Consider the following 17,534-nt stretch of genomic DNA (forward strand, 5'->3'; position numbering starts at 1 on the left):
TTATGGAACAGTCCAGATTTATGAAGTGCCTGACCTAGCAAGTGAAGAAGTCTCCTATTTTTAACGTTGATGCTAATGCAAATATGGTGAATATATTGGGGTCTTCGTTTTGCTTTTATCTTTTAAGAAAATAATCTATTTTAAGCCCTTGCAAGGAACTATAAAAATGGCAATACATATCTGTGATACATCTTCCAGCTTCCCCATCTCTGTATTAAAATGGTGTTATTTCATTCAAAAACATAAAAAGTAATGTCCTGTGTGGGACACCAGGTGACAAAGATCTAGTTGCTGATAATAGCTCTTAGCTGAAGGGATGGATCAGTTTACATGCAAATGTTTGTGAATTCAGAATGTTGTTGTTCTGCTGAGTTCAGTTGTTACTTCCTGGGGGATTAATATTCTCCTTTTGAGATCTGGGGAATTTTTTCTCACAGAACTGCACAGCTTGGTAGGGCAAAAAGGGTTTCTCTTTACTTCTCTGGCTGGAGTAGCTGCCATCTGCATTGAGAGGCTCGCCAAAGAGCAGAAAGTTCAAACTTCCAGACCCTTTGGAGGTCTGAATGATCTGGAAGTTTCCAGTTGCGATATACACTAACACAGTGGTCATATTCTGTAGACTTTCTCTCTTCCCTGTAGAGCAAATGAAAGGGATTTCACAGTTCTTTGGCTTAGTCTTTTTGGCTATATATTTATGCAGCATTCTGTTATTAAAAGATTTAATTTCATTACGATAAAATCTCTGTAATTTTTCAAGAGAACATAAGCAAACCTTTTTCAGAATGTGGTAGCACTTTCTCGTGGTAAAAGTTGCTGTGCTCGTGGGTGTGATTATATTCCTGTTTTTTCTGTGATTATCCCTACTCAAGAGCCTTGAGTGACCCAAACAACCACCACCCCAGCAGAGCGTTTCTGTAGCTCCTGATGTGTGGAAGGTTCATAGTACACCCCTTTGTGTCACTACATGGAGTGGGCAACAGGCAAAACATGTTGTTCTCACATTAAAATTCCTAAAATAATTAGTATCTAGTTAGAGACAGATGTCCAATATGAATGTATATGTTAACTTTCCTGTGTATTTTCCAGAATAAGTTGTTATATAAACCAGTAATATTTATTCATGCTCTCTAGGGAAAGGTTTACATCACATATGCATGATATATACATGTATTTCTGTACTAATGGGAAGTGGAAAATGTGACAATTCTGTTTGCACTGAATAGATTTTCTCTTCCTGTACAACAGAGAGGGCAGTGGAGGGAGAATTACCTGTGTAGGCGTAGCGCACCAAGGCTTTCAGAGCATCAGGGTCCACTCCCTCCATCTTGATCTCCTCTTGTTTGGCTTCACGCACATCGTTAGTAAACATTGCAGCAAAATAATCAGATGCTGCACTGAGAACCAACCTTGAGATAAAAGCATTTTAAGAGAACTGCAAATTACTTGATAATCTCAATAGTAAGCATGAAATGCAGTATTATTATATACTATGTTGTGTGTGCAAGAGAAACATTCTCTTTAACATGGGACTCAAGTCTCATAGCAGTGAACAGTAGTTAAAAGGGTAATTAGTCGTCTGATTTTCTCCCATCATGCTTGTTTGGGCAGATTGTTTTCACTGAACTCACTATAATTTTACAGCAGCACGAAGGGAAGAGGGACAATACCAATGCCTCATATTTGAATTTCTTTCTGTTTGAAATAATAAATATGAAACATCGATCACATTATTTTATGCCATTGTTAGTTGATGACCTAATTTGGGGACTGTTCATTCCTAAGTAAACAGGGTAGGCATAAATTGACCTAGCATTTGGAAACTTCAGGCTTTGAAGGCATGTAACCAGTACTGGGAAATGTACCTGTGAGCTGGAATCTTTTGGTCTCCAACTATGAGAAGAACGTCACACAGCTGCTTCTGCTGCAGGTAGTTCTCCATCTTGCGGAAAGTTTGCTCTGCGTGGTTTGTAGACTGGAAATACTCATCTGAGCCATTGGCGTTCATTCCAAGCAGGGAGCTGCTGGTCGTTGACAGTCTGCAAGGGCAAGAGGTTGTGTGAGGGGTGTAGCATGATAAACCCTGGTTGCCTTCTTCATACAGTTTTTGTTCAGATGGCGTTGCAGAAAAGTTTAAATTACAGAGCTCTAATGATTCTGGTCTTATTCAGTTTCCTTCTGTTTGTTTTTTTCTGTTTGGCATCTGCAAGTTTTCATTTATAAGGCTTCTTGCTGACTGTATTTTACAACAGTTACATGTAGTAAGTGCTACTGAGTTTTCTACTTACAAGTTTTGTGTTAGCGATCCACTGTTTGCACAGCATTGAGATGTGATAAATGCAGCCTCCTAATCACTGACAAAGACAATACACAAAAACCTATTTCCCAGTGATACTACTATCTAAAATATCTTGGGGTATGAAATATTGGATATTAGATGTCTTTAGATCTTATTTCTGTTTCTCTCCATACTTTGTACATTCCATTCCATTGCTTCATGGCAGTGAATCAGAAGACAATTTTAAAAGGACCATATAATTGTAGACAAATCACCAAACCAAAAGCTGATGAAATCAGTACATTATGTAGCCTTTAGAACCTGAATGCAAATAATAATGACAACAATTAATTTTCTGCCTTTTCATGGAAATGTGCATTAAAAGATTATTTCTCTCCCTCCAGAATAAATACTCCACTTATAGGTACCCTTAAAAACTATTAAAAAATCATCTTTATCTCAGCATTTTTTAAACAGACCTTTGCATATTGATTATTTTCCAGACTGAAACATCTTTTTTTTGTGTTATCTTAGAAAAATCTTTATATTCATCTGTTTTTAGTAAAATAGTAATGCATTTGTTGATATACATGTCTGTCACACATCTCAAAATACTGCAGTCTTCACCACCATTTCAGTTAAAGGTTTTTTTAGAAAAGTGTTTTCTTAGTTTAATGTCATTTTTTAATTTTTTTTAAAAAGGGCAACTCAAGTTCACCTGTAATGTTTCCTTTGTAGTTTACAGCTTACAAAAATTAATTTGTGAGTTTGATGACCATACTTTTTTATTTGTTTTCCTTCAATGTTACATGGAAAATGAAGAAGCTGCAAAATTGGATTATATGCTCATTAGTTTTGCATGAGCTACTTGATGCCAAATTCATACTCCATAAGATTCATTCATTCATAAGATTCATGTTTTGCTCCTTACCTCTTCAGCTTACTGTAACATTTATTAGAAAATTATTTTTTCAAAAGTATTTCAGATCCATCATATGTGCTCTAAGTAATTAAGTATGCAATACATTGCACTTACTCTTGATGTTTGCAGAACTAACATAAAACTCAACCATGCCCACTGCAAATGCACAGAACGAGTTTGTTGAGATAAGTAATTTCCCATAGTGTGTATATATTTGTGTGTGGAGTGACCTTTACCTACAGCAGAAATAACACTACATTAATTATTTCAAAGACTCAAGTCTTCAGAGACTGAAAAATACTGGAAGCAAAAAACCCTGCTCCATTAACTTTGGTAATATTAATATTATAATTGCTGGCTTACCTGTAGCAGCTGATTCAAAATGGTATAGTAGATTTTGGAAGAGCAAAACTAAATTCAAAGATAAATATTTATATTTTTCATTAGCTTATGACTGTTACTGCAGAGAACAAAAAACCTGACCTTTAGAATACAGTGCTGGGGATGAGTGAACTAAAGAAGACAGAGATTAAAGTATGTGGAAGAAAGAAGTCAGTAAAAATCCTTGAGTCTGATGCCTCTATGTTGAATTGTAATAGGGGATGCTGTAGTTCAAAGGTAGGGAAGCTGGCTGCAAGTGTGCTCTCAGGAATGTGTCTGCCTGTCACACCTTGTTCTGTGTGGTTAATGTGTTGAGAACAGCACAGAGAGAAAATTGAGGGCTCATCTGAACTAGCTCAGGAAGCACGTAGAAGATGGAGAAATACATTTCCTATAAAATGAGCACAAGTTTGGACAAACAAAAACTGAATATTGAGTAATAAAAGTTTCCAAAAGTGCATTAACCCTGTGATGACCAAGGAGTTAGTTTGCTGCTCAGACAGGAGGGAAAATCATGAGTGAACTGGTCTGAAGAATCAGAAACCCAAATTGCTTCATGCTTTTTATTACTATTCACTAGGATGGTGAGTTGTGTTAACACCACTAAAATTAGTGATAATGGCTTAAGAACATGGATTAGCTTAGAGAGAGAAGAGATAAATCTGTATTTAAGTGATTCCAAAGTAGCTGAGCTCTGTGAATTTCATCTTAGGTAGAGAGGCAAGTGAAATAATGTCAGAATTTTCCTGTAAATACTGGTGAAGGATAGGGAAAACATGGTGTAATTTTCAAAAAGAAGCAACATGAAATTTTGAAACAGACAATCTAAACTGAAATTATCAGGAAGCATTAAGCGTCGAGATATTAACAAGGAGACAAAAACCAGCCAGCACTGCAGTTCAGAATGAATCATGTCATAACAGTATTATTTTTTTCTTTTCGACACAGTAACAAGGCTTCGTGGGAGAAAAACATTAGTTGTCAGAAGTCATCTTGACTTTTGGATTACTTCTGACATTATTTCACATGACGTTTTCAAAATCGAGCTAGGATAGCATTTTTCAAGTGTAATAAATATAAGAGATATGAACAACTTGTATAACTACTCCTGAAAATCCATCAGGGATTCACTTTCAAAGGCAGACAATGTCCTGAATGCATCCCAGGCAAATGCTGCTTCTGCTCCATATTTTTATTACAGACAAGCAGAAACTAGAAATACAGTTTGATTGTTACATGGACATATGATAGCAAGACACAAACATTTGAACGGAATTTCAAGTCAGAGAGCCATCCTTGCCCTTGTCCTTACTGAACTTCAGGCAAATATTTACTTTTCAAGGACCTGCTCACACTTGGATGGAAATAGTTCCCCAAATGAAAGAGAGGATAAGAAATGACAGTTGAGGTAGCAGCTTGATTATACTGGACCCAAACAAGCTGTCACTCAACACTGGTCTTGGGGAGGTCAAACTTCATATTGTCTTTGGTCAAGAGAAGGGATTTGAGAAGTTTTGTGATTGATTCCAGGCTTGCAATTCTTTACATTTCTGAATTATGTTTGAATTCTTTTCTGTTTTCATAAAGTACTCTTCGTTAATCAGCACAGCACTCTTAATCAGTATATAAAAGCTAAATTCAATTTTCCTCATTATTTCAGTGGAACATAATAAAACGTAAAAGCCAGTTATTTGCCATATCCTTTTTAAAATTCAGTATGTTCTTAAAGTGTCTCATTAAGTGTACCTATGGCCAAAAACCAGAAAGAAAATCAGATGCCAAGGAAGCTTAGAAGCATGAAAACCAGGTGATGAAATGCAGGATTTAATTGTTTTTCTTCTTAATAAGGCTATTATTTATATTTTTGTGGTGACCACTTTCCCTGTAGATATTTGTTGAATGTGCCTCACTAGCATGCTCTAATACTTGTGTAATTTAGTTTCAGCAAGTACCAGTTCAGTTAGGAAGTGTCACTTCCACATTTCTCTGGATCATCTCACGTCTGCCCTGTAAATCATACCAGCCATCAGCAGCCACCTGGATCCCAGTTAGAGACATTAGACATCCTAAAGACCTTATCTGAGCTGAAACCACCAGTGTGACGTCAGCTCTGTGGTGCACTGGATGTGCTTTAGTGGTGACAAGGCATGAGGCAAAACTGCAGCTTCATCAATTCGGGTTGTTAGTGCAGCAATATTTACAATGCAACTCATCACTTTTTTTTTTTTCTGCTTGTTGAAGAAAACTGCAGCCAGCCCCCACAGAGGCAGACTGTCCTCTGCAGCTGTGTGAGCTCTGACCCTCTGTTGGGCAAATTCATGGGGCTGTAGACTGAGAAGTGCTGCTTTCCTGCATGAAATAATCTAGCATCTGTTGGAGATAAACCACATCACTTAGTTGGCTGAGAAATAAGAAACCATTTCACAGCACAGATAAGATAATGATAAAGTCGTGCATCTTTACTAATTCCTCACTGATATAATGATGCCACATCAGTCCCTGCTTCAAACTTTCTACTGCAATTGCCTCCTTTATTTTTCATTCTTTGTAAATATAACAGCTAATGATTGAGTTGAAGTTTTTAGGGCATGGGTAAAAAACTGATCCAAAAGAGTATAGAAAACTGTACTGTGTGTTGATAACTGCTGAGGTAGTAACAATAACAGAAAATTATGTAGGAAATGAAGAAATAAGCAACTGAAATGTATTTATTTAATTACATTTAATTATTTAAGCTAATGGAGTGACTGCTGACTTCTAACCCATCTAAACTCTTAAGTTCATATTGACAGTTCCTTTAGAACTTGGAGCTCTTGAAACTGCCTGGTTTTAATAGTTCTTATTGCTAGTATTAACATAAACCTGTCAGTACTCTCAGTTGGCATTCGTTAAAATAGCTTGTTTGCATTTGGGAGTACAAGTCTAAGTGTGCATCTCATCAAACACAGGAGCTTCAGCTGGAAGTGCTGTTTTCAGTTTTGTTCTTCCCCCCAGACATGATAATCTACAGATGAGTACCACTATGATTAATATCAGGATGAATTTGGATTAGGATATTTTGAATTCTCTTATGAGTAGAAAGCACATATTCCAGGGGTAATACCCTTGGAAAAAAGAGGCTCGAACCAAACAGCAGAGCCCCCTGAGCACTTGACAGTCTGCTGGTGTCAGCTGTGGACACATCATGATTTCATGTTTCAGAGAGGGTAGATCTAAACACTCTGCCCAGTAAGCTGTTCTCCTTTGGAAATTATGTATTTATTTTTTTAACAGAGGAGGTTAATTATAAAATTTTCTCAGGCTTACTGCAGTGCAGATTGTTCTTATTAGCATGTGTACTCCCTCAGCTGTTGATATTTTGCTACTGGGAGAGGCACTGCTTTGAAAGCTTCATGCATTCCTTTCTTGGCATCTTGTGTCTAGAGTAGAGTTTTATGCCTTCAATTGGCTTTACATGGGTAATTAAGAAATGGGATATTCCTATGTACATAGAAAGTAGTTTCTGTAATTTATGACAGTGTAAAAGCACAGTGAGATCTGGTCCAGTTTTAGTTCAGTTGAACTAGGTGAGTTATTTTTGTTTAACTGATGAAGATTTTAAAATTTCACTGTTATATAAATACCTATCCAAGAGTTACTGTCTTTTGGATTGTGTTCCTGGGTCCTGGGGCTCAGTATTGAAAATTTATTGCAGACCCATCAACAAATTTCAAAAGATGTTATAACAGAGTCTACTGGTCTTCACTTCTGTGAAGTCAGGATGATAGGCTGGGAAATGCCCTGGAGTGATGAGTCCTGTTGGGCTCTGTGTTTGCATGCCAGGCCCCACACTGCTTCCCACAAGGGCTCGTGGTGACAGTGCAGCTCCACTAGGAGCAGAACCCACAAGTCTGGGGTGGATGCCCAAACTACAGCATTCCCTAGCTGAGCAACAAGGTTTCTTGTGAGCTGGTTTGAACTGTTGGATTCACAACAAGGACTGTAGGAGCAACAATCAACAAATCTTTCTTCTGATATTTGAAGGCTGATGGATTACCAAGTGTAACTAGGGACCTTGTCACAGCAATCTGTCAGTGTTAAAATTTGTAATATATTAGGATTTAATGATTTTTTTCCTGATTCAGACTAATCTGACTATGAAACTTTACTATAAACATTATAGTGGTATGACTTAAGAACACTTATTTTCATAGTATGACATACTTCCTTAAAAATTGGAGCTCCAAAAATATCTAATCAGTCTGGAGAGCACATTGCCTGTATGTCCATGAGTAGTTTATTAGAATAGATATATGTCTATATTCCATGATGAAGTGGGTGTCTCAGATGAATAATTTAAATTAATGCTATCTTAAAACCATTCAAGAACATTATCCTCCAGAAGAATTAAGTCTGTATTCATTTACGTTATGTAATAGAGAATAGTAACTAAGTGAAAGATTTCCATTAAAAAGATAGGAGTTTATATATCCATCTTAAAATTAACTTTTGTTCTGATAATGCCAAATATTGTGGGGGCTACTTATCTCAAATAGTCATGTTTCTTTTTTTCTCAAAACAAACAATGCTGGAGTCACTTTCTACTGTGTTTGCATGTACATTAAAGCTATCACCTTACTAGTCACTGAAAGGAAGATTTAAAGTAGATATTTTGAGATACAACTGCTAAATATTAGTTTGGAATGAATCAGATATAATGTCTGCATGCCATTCCTAAGAAGAACATCAATACTAAGGTCTTGTACATTGAAATTTACCATGCAAGACATGATGTAATGTAAATTATGAGAAATATTTAATTGTCTTGATTACCACAGATTCCAAAGCTACAAGAAGCATTCTGCAGTTGTCACTGCAATGATTTCTAATCCAATGTTTATATTTTATGATTGCACTGGAAGGAAATTAAAAGTCACTACGTAGGAATTCAGTGGGACTGACTACTTCTTGCTCAACTTCCTTGTAACTAGTGATAACATTGTTAGATAATGTAATAGCATCTTTCTAATGAACAGAGAGTGACGTGACCAGAAGGCATAATAGTCCTACCACAAGCTGTCAAGCTGTACAAAATGAGAAGTAATTACTAAATGCTGGCCATGAGCTTGTGGCATTTTTATTTAGAGGACACAAAAAAATAAAAACAGAATCCAATGGCAAAAAAAAAAAATTGTTTTAAATCCAAGCATGAGTATTGCCAGATGAAACAACTTAAGTCCATGTTTCTTATTTATTTAAGTACCTTTCAGAAAGGCTTCTCATGGGAGAGGGAGTTTTGGGAAGAAGACCTGCTTTTGCTCTCCCATGTCACTGTTGTTAGCAAAACTGGAACAAACAAAGGGGAGCCTGGGAGATATAAGACAAAACTGAATGTGAAGTGGTTCTGCCTCCAGTGAACAAAACTTTGACAAGCCAGAGAGTAACCCCCTCATTGCAACATTCCTTGCCCTGGGGTTTTGATCCTTGCAGCTAATCAGGTAAGGATAGTTCTGGGAGTGTTTTTTAAGATCTTGATTTATGAAAACTCAAACCACTACCATAATCCCTTGATACATGCTTCTCACTTCTATTTTTTGTCCTCAGCAAAGGGACTCTGCCGTTGTGCTTGCCACAGCCATTTTGAATGTTTGCATCTTTTTCTCTCTACTTTTATCTGTTTAGTTTGTACATTTCACTTAAATGGGAAAACGTCATAAACTCCACGTTAGCTGAAGGCACTACTTTAAATTTTACTTCACTTTATGTGACATTTTCCCAGTAACATAAAATTCTATGGGCCTGTTCTAAAATAGCTCCTCACCTGATTCAGCGGCTCTGTTGGATACATCAGTCAAGGCTGAACACGTCTGCAATAGAAAGAATCTGGCTTGTTCTTAACCTGTTTAGCCAGTGTGTGCTGTTAGATGGGTGGGCTGTAAGAGTATGTTACAGATCAGCCTCAAAGCTACTGCTGATTTTTCTTTCTCTCCAAAGTAAGGGGAAAAGGAATGTTTGTTACTCTCTTAATTTATAGTTCAGGATTAACGGAGGATAGGAAAAGGAAGTGATTAAAATCAAAATCACCTACTTATTTGGTGAGGCTCTTCTTACTGCTGACCTGAGGTTGTTTCACATAGGGATCCTCAGACTTTCTGGTTTTGTACTTCTCCTTTTAGCCTATCATGATGACAGATTTGTTAGGAAAGAGTGAGTGAGAATGTGTATGAGGGAATGGGCAGCTTCACAGAGAGAAACACCTGGAGAGGTAGACTGAAGTTTTCTATTCTGTAAGGTTTTGTTAGCTATGTTATTTCTGTGGTCAGTTCCTCCCCCTTCTTTATTGTGTAATTATACCCTGAGAGTGTTTCCCTCTGTTACAGCCCAATATTTGTGTGTTCATAGGTATAGATGTCCTGATACCAAAGTTTTCTCCAGCTAGTAGTTATCTTCTGTTTTTCTGTATCAGAAAATAGAACTCCAACCTAGGTCTAAAAAAGGCATTAAACTAACTCAGCCTGCTGCATTCATATCTGGTGCCATGGAATGGAGTTGCTTCAAAGTCAGTACAAAAAACCAGCATACACTGAATACCCTCCCATATTTGCTGGAAGGAATGGTTAATATTCTAAATTATGTAGACTGTTGTGCTTTGTCTCCTGCTCTTATCCTTGGTGACTAACTTTCACTTCTGTAATATCTGAGAAATATCTTAGTATGCATTATTAGATGCATTTTTACTAATGTCAGATACTAATGTCTGCTAACCATCTAGCATGCTTCTTCAGACAAGTAGATTTTTGAAACAGCAACTTACAGGAATTGCTTATTGAGGAAACCTCTATTCACGAGTCCATCACATCTTAGTAAGACAGAATGAAAATTGTCTTGACAACCTTTACAGATAGGCTATTAGGTCTACTTTTATTTGACAGTGTTTAGTGTATTTAACCTTTTTTTCTGACAACAAATCTTAAGAAAACTTGTACTGTTGCTGCCATTGGTGGCTTGGCATTTATTCTGACAGATAGGATCTGTGTCAACATCAGCTCATTGTAACTGAATTGTTAGAAAAACATGAAATGTAAGTAAAAATAGTATATGAAATCAGAAGAAAAATAAAGGCTGAAAAGTACAAGTGGAACTGATATGAACTGTGGAAAATAATGTTTATAGTATTATTGTGACAGATTTTTTGCCTGGAGTGCCTGTACAATTCACTATTCTAGGCTGAAGGGAGGCAAAATCGCATTTCAATGTGATCTTACAGCAAATAACAGCAATTTTATGACCTTTATTCAATAAAATATGTATTAAAACTTTTGCTGAGGATGCAACATCAAATAACTAAATGAAGCATGTGATAGTATGCTATCATAGATAACCTTGGTAGAAAAGCCAAATCTTCCCTTAGATTTGTTTTCTGCCTCCTGAAGAAAGAGTTGATTATGCAGGTTGCTTGCAGTCTGCTTTGTTTCATGCAGATATGCTGTGAGATGTGACCTGGTCACCTGGTCCTGCAGCCTCCGGCCTGAGAGCCTCTCAAGGCCCAACTGGGTAAAGCCCAGAACAGCATCTCACAGCTTACCCTGGTGTGAGCAGGGATTGGGCTAGAAACCTCCTGAGATCCTTTCCAACCCACATTAGCCTGTGGTCTGATGGTCCTAGGACTCCTGGTGATTTGGAAAACTGGAAAGAGGTAATAATATAGTTAATGAGGATTTCAATTGAAGAGTAAAAGGGTGAGAGGTAGACTTATGTAAACTCTTAACTGTTACCATCTAAATGCTTTAAGGTTGTCCTGAAAATATTGATGCTCCCCTCTCTGGAAATGATCTATGTTCTCTCTTGGGAAGTTCAGTTTCTCACAGAGTTTTCTCTATAGAAAACTGCTAATAGTTGTTTAATTTTTCTCGAATATTATAACATCTGGTGTTCCTGCTGACCATTCTTCCACCAGCAGGAAGATCAAATGAGAGTTAATGAAATGTTTTAAGGGCAGGGCAGCCTTTCCTGCTCACCTTTTGCTAGACACAGTCTGCCAAACACCTTTTTATTTAATAAAATTGATGTTCCCCCCCAAATTCCATGTGAAAAAATGATGTATTAAATTGAACAGGCAAAGCAGAAGCTGTGTTTATGTTGCTTCTTTTTGCTGGGGTCTTGCCCTTCTATCTTGCCATAAGTATACAGATCCCCTTAACATATTGTAAGTCTGTCCTCCAAATAATCTACATTAGAAATTGGTCTTGCATTTGAGAGAGAGTATTTGGGCTACAGAAAACCAAAAATACCTCAGCAACAGTTTATAGAATAAAAGAAGTAACAGATGAGAAAGTTAGGAGTCTAGAAATTAGAGATTACACATTTCAGCTCTGTTACTCTCCCAAATTATTTAAAAATATGGTTATGATTGAAAGCTACTTACTAGAAAAGGTAATATTTTTTTATTATTTTTACTGTCAATTGGTTTATGAAATGTCACAGCAGTAGCCAGTAAAAGGGAAATAACAGCCTTCTCACTTAATGGCATGACATATGGGGAACAACAAAGGATTTTTTAGGAACTGTAGAGACTTGAAAGAAAACAACTGTGAAAATTCAAAGATGAGGTATCAGCCTGATGTATTGTTTAAATTGTATAAGGAAAGAATTCCAGATGAAGAACAAAAGCCAGCTCAGTAACTTGCTAGGAAACATATCAGAGCTTTTTTTGCTCCACTTAACAGACCAAACTGTCCTTGCAGTCCTGACTTTGTTATTTTACTAATTGGATAAAGTTCAGGTTCGAATGCACTGTAACAAGTGAAAAAGTATAAAGAAAGTTTAAACAGCTAACTAGTACTTGAGCTACATATTGAATGAGGAAGTAAGAGGCACAAATGAGCTCTGCTGCTTTGTGGTATCCCGTAAGAGCCTCATGCTGAGCAACTTTATCAGCATATTGTAACACCAAGCCATTCCAAATTTCTTTTATAGATGAATTGGGGATAATTTAAATGAATGAAAAAAACCCAACAAATTAAGACAAAAAAATCAGTCCCAATGTACAACCTTGTTTCTTTCTGTGCTTTTCACACTGCTCCATTGAACAGTCTGGCTCCTGCACAATCCCAATGCTGTCACTTCCCAGGATGCTGCCTTACCCTGCTTGCAAACCCACTAGCACAAGATGTATGGAGAGACTGAGCTGGCTGGATGCTGGATGATTTTACTGGGTCCAGCAGCTCAGACAGAAAGATGAGGAGTCCGTCCTAAGCCACAGTACTAGCGTGGGGGAGCAGGAGGTGGGAGTGTAATGATGGCGTAGGAGGGGATTTCTGGCTTTCCATGGAGTTTTCTGTAAACTGAATGACAAGCTGTAGATGTTTGGTTTAAAATTCTTTATACAAGTTCAGTGTTTACATGTGTTTTAAATTATACTTCATGACTCTGAAAATAAACACAAACTTTTGTATTGGACAAAACAGGGAACTTTCTGCAAAAAGCTGTAGTTGTGATGTCCAAAATAACTGATGGTTTTAATTACTCTAATTAGTTTACCTTGTATCAAGAATCAGTTTCTGTTTCTTTCCTACCTAGCTTAAACCTATTTTGGTGGCCCTAAGACCCTACAATGTCTAACCCACTGTCTCTTTCTTTTTCACACATTACCTGCTGATAGGTAAATAACAATATGGTTCAGAAGTATGCAATGCTGACGTGTTTGGATTCTGCAATTATTACTGTTTAGTTAAATCAATGTATATACCTTATAAATTACTGATTATTAACCTGATCTCTTTCTATGACAACGTGACCTGCTTAGTGGATGAGGGGAAGGCTGTGGATGTTGTCTACCTAGACTTTAGTCAAGGCTTTAGCGCATGTTCCCACATCACTCACTTGGAGGAAGGATGTGTGTACACTTCGCTGGGTAAAAAACTGGCTGGATGGCCAGGCCCAAAGAGTTGTGCTGAATGGAGATAGATCAGCTGGCAGCCAGTCACAAGTAGTGTTCCCCAGGGCTCGGCGTTGGGGCCAGTTGTGTTTAATGTCTTTACCAATGATCTGGCGAGGGGATTGAGTGCCCCCTCAGTCACTAGGTTGAGTGGGAGCATTGATCTGCCTCAGGGTAGGAAGGCTCTGCAGAGGGACCTGGACAGGCTGGATTGATGGGCTGAGGCCCATGAGGTTTAACTTGGCACTGGTGATTTCAGTCGTTTATTTTTTTATAGGAGGATTCAAACTAGAAATCACTGTTAAGGTGCAAGTAAAGCTTTCAAGACCTTAGAAGCTTAGTACAAGGAAAGCATTCAAGTCTCTGAGACTACACACCAGCCCTAGGTCACTAGAAGAACAGTAGCCCAGACCTCAACACAGGAATAGAAAAGTCAGAAGGGAAACCCATAACTAGGGATTTTTATCTTTGAGCTCTCACCTGCCAAAGCCCCATTCCATTTTCCCTTATTATTGACGCCCAGGATCACCTCCCTGTCTGACCACCTGGGAAGAAGGGGAAAGAAAACATTTGTCTGAATCCTGGGCATGAATCCAAGTGCTTTTCCTTTGCTGGGGGCTCCAGGGCAGGCTGCAGCCACCCTCCAGGTCAGCTACCTGGGCACGGCAGAGGTGAAGACAGCACACTGGCAGTGGAGCCTGCATGCACCAGCTTATACCAGGCATTTTGGCAAGTCACATCTGCCCTAGGGTCAAAAGGGTGGCCCAGAAATGCTACCCTTTGGCAAAGGCTTTTTTTTTTTTTTTTCCTTTCTCTAAAGAGATGACTAACTAAAATGTGAACCCAAATAGATCAAAACTGAAGGTAGTGTTTGAGTCTGGACATACAGGTTTTGAATTTTGAAGCTTTTCATTTATCACCATGGTCATGGCAGAAATGGAAAGAACTAACTTCCACCAAAGCCATAGGACGTAACTAAAATAAAATGTCAGAGATATTTTTGTCTGCATGTGTGTATATGTGCATCTCTGTTTCTTCACTTCCTGAGGCATTCTGAAATGGTATGACATGGAGTCAGAGAGCTTTCCCAAGCATCTGTGCTAAGTGAACACTGTAGAAGAGGTTTCCCTAGCAACACAAAGCATATGTAATAGCTGAAAATAGCTTTTCTCCAACTCCTAGGATTTCTTGGTGGTTTGCTCACAATTTCCATTTAAATCAAGGTATATTTGCCTAGTTCAAAAAGGTTCTTCATTTTCTTACCTTCTATTAAAATGAACAAGCTTTGAAAATGCTCATTTTTTGCAAGAATGCCTCCCTTCCTCTTGGCTTCTAGTTTATCAGGTAAACTGAAGCATAACAAAGTGACAGTGCCTGTCCACTTTATCAAACATATTCCCTCTATGTTTGCTGTTCAAAACATTTTGTGATAAGTATACTGGTGGTCTCTACTGCTCACAGTAACAGAAAACTTAAAGTAGTAGGCTTGAATTTTTGTGATAGTATTATCATGAGAAGATAAATTGTGCAACTTTATAGTATAATTCATCAGTCATAATGTACATGCATTCCTCTTTGTTTTTTAGTAGCTGTTTACAAGTAAATTCTGGTATCTGAAAACACTGATCAGTTCTTACTGTGTTCCTAGGAAAATAAGTGTCAAATGCTACAGAGCGAACTGCGATGCCAAGTGATTTCTTTGAGTTTATATAAGAAACAAGAAAGAAACCTGAGACATAATCCATGGATATTGATTTTTCAAATCCTAATGCAGCTAGTCAGAAAGTCATACATTTGAAAAGTTAGAAACTGGCTGAGAGTCAATCATTGAATTGATTGACTCAGATGTTAATACACAGGTAAGATACCTAGATTCTTATCCAGAGATTTTCAAAATATATATAACAAAACTGAAGAAAGAACCAGGTATCAGACATTGCTTTCTTTTCCAGTATGTTTATTTAGCATAACTGGCTTTTAGTTGAGAAAACAATGAAGCAAACATTTGACTAAGCCCTCTTCATGTGCTGCTCATTTCTAAGGAAGGCAACCTCATGTACCTGTAGACCACGGCATGTGAACACAAGGCCTATTTCCAGAAATCACATTTTAACCTGTAGTCATTTAGACACCATATCATATTAATGGTCACAAGGTAAGTTGTTCCTTGAAATACCTGTAGTTATCCTTCTTGTTACCTGTGAGCAGCAGGCAGACTTCTAGTGAAATACCCTGACACAGCATAAAATGGGAGGAGTTACTAGAATGAAGTGAAAGCTTTTTTATGCTGATAATTATTGCATAGGCAGAGTTGTTGGAAAGAGCCAGGCTCTAAGGTTTGGTTCTGTCTGTTTTATTTAGCTTTGAATTGAGTTTTGGCTATTAAGTATTTGCTTGGAAAAAGAGGAAGGAGAGTAGACTGGGAGAAGATTTGTTGTCAGAACTGTGTGGGAAGTTCTTATGCCAGCAAATCTGAGATAGAGTCATTGAGGTGGAGTCTGATTTCACAGAGGTGGAAATTTTGTTATAGCTTTGTTTTAGAGACTATTTTAAAAGCTTATTTCCTGTATTTACCTTATGCTCTGACAGTACTTCAGCTTCATTTTTGTATCCATTGAGCCTGCATACCTACAGGTGTGCCATACACAAGCCCTGTTTTGTACCTCATCACCTGATGCAGTCATTCACTAAAGTTCATTATTTTACTCTAGTAGCATGAAAGGAGCTAAACAGAATTGGTATATATTAGGCTAACTTTGCTCTTTGGCTTTTATTTCTTTAAATGTGAAACATTTTAGTAATGTTTGTCATTACAGTATTTCAAATAGTATTCAAGTTAGTATTTCAAAGTAAACAAAACAACAGCAAAAACAGCATTCTGAAAGAAACTAGTCATTTATCTAGCTATTACTTTCAAATCAAGCAAACTCTCTCCCCCTTTTCCAAGAATACCCCAACAACCATAAGATTTCCTGTTGATTTTACAATTGTGTATGTTCATTTTGTCTGTAAAAAATGCTCTGCATTGGTCACACGTGTTTAATCATCTCCTTAACTTTTTCTGGAGACATTAAGAAGTGATTTTAAGAACAGTAATAACTCTTTAAAAGTAATTTAACAGCTGTCTTTGCTGAGAGCAAAGACACTGTATGAAGTGGAAATGAGACGATCATTGAATCATAAAGAAATAGTTTTGAAATGAATAGAATTGTCCTACTTTATTACATTATTATTAAATGTGGTGTTTTTTTCTCTTGCCTGTAATCATTCATCTTTGAAAGCTGTGTGTGTTAAGTGCAGGCCTGTGAAATCTTGTGTGTTTTTAGGAAGTGATGTTAATTCTCACTATAGCCTTCTTGGGGAGATGGGGTTAGATTTTATGACATCCAGAGGTCCTTTTCAGCATAATTTATTCTATTATTCTATTTATGTAGCTATGAAAAAAAGCCAAAACAGTTTTGAATAAAAATCCACTCTTTCTGCAGGCTAAATATAAAATTAATTTAAAAATACAAACCTACTTCTTCCTTTACTTTTTAGTAACTGTTTCAGCTCACTTTAATTTCACATACTTTTTACCTTTTCAAGTTCCCCTTAAGATCATAGAATCCCAGACTGGTTTGGGTTGGAAGGGACCTTAATTATCATCTAGTTCAGCCCCCCTGCTTGGGCAGGGACACCTCCCACTAGATCAGGTTGCTCAGACCCCTGCCCTGTCATAAGATGTCATAATAGAAGGAAAAAGTAGGAATAAAATCTGCAGAGGATGCCTTTCAGACACATTGTTTCTAACTTCTGTACTGAAAACTCTTGTATGAGGCAAGAGCATTGTTTGGGCAGAATGACTTCATGGGTTACTGGGCATTATGTTCACACATTGCCTGAAAAGTCCCATCCCTCATTGTGAATTACCAGCTTCTGGAACAGAGGTAAATCTGCCCCTAGATTTTAATCCTGAATCAGCTGCCACTTACTGTAACTTCACAAGTTTTCTACACTTAGCAAACAGCAGATATCAAAGGAAGATTTTCTCAATGACT

General features: G+C 37.4%; 1 protein-coding gene across 1 annotated transcript in view; it reads right to left on the minus strand.

Annotated features, from left to right (window-relative positions):
* Nucleotides 1-17,534, minus strand: part of KLHL4 (kelch like family member 4) — a 43,704-nt gene that overhangs the window by 19,047 nt on the left and 7,123 nt on the right. Inside the window, exons 2-3 of the mRNA XM_051630489.1 lie at nt 1,863-2,036; nt 1,270-1,406 (exon numbers count right to left, since the gene is read on the minus strand). Coding sequence (XP_051486449.1) covers nt 1,270-1,406; nt 1,863-2,036 — 311 coding nt within the window. The remainder of the gene's footprint in view (nt 1-1,269; nt 1,407-1,862; nt 2,037-17,534) is intronic.

Source organism: Apus apus, chromosome 12, assembly GCF_020740795.1.
Source record: "Apus apus isolate bApuApu2 chromosome 12, bApuApu2.pri.cur, whole genome shotgun sequence".
NCBI classification, from domain to species: Eukaryota; Metazoa; Chordata; class Aves; order Apodiformes; family Apodidae; genus Apus; species Apus apus.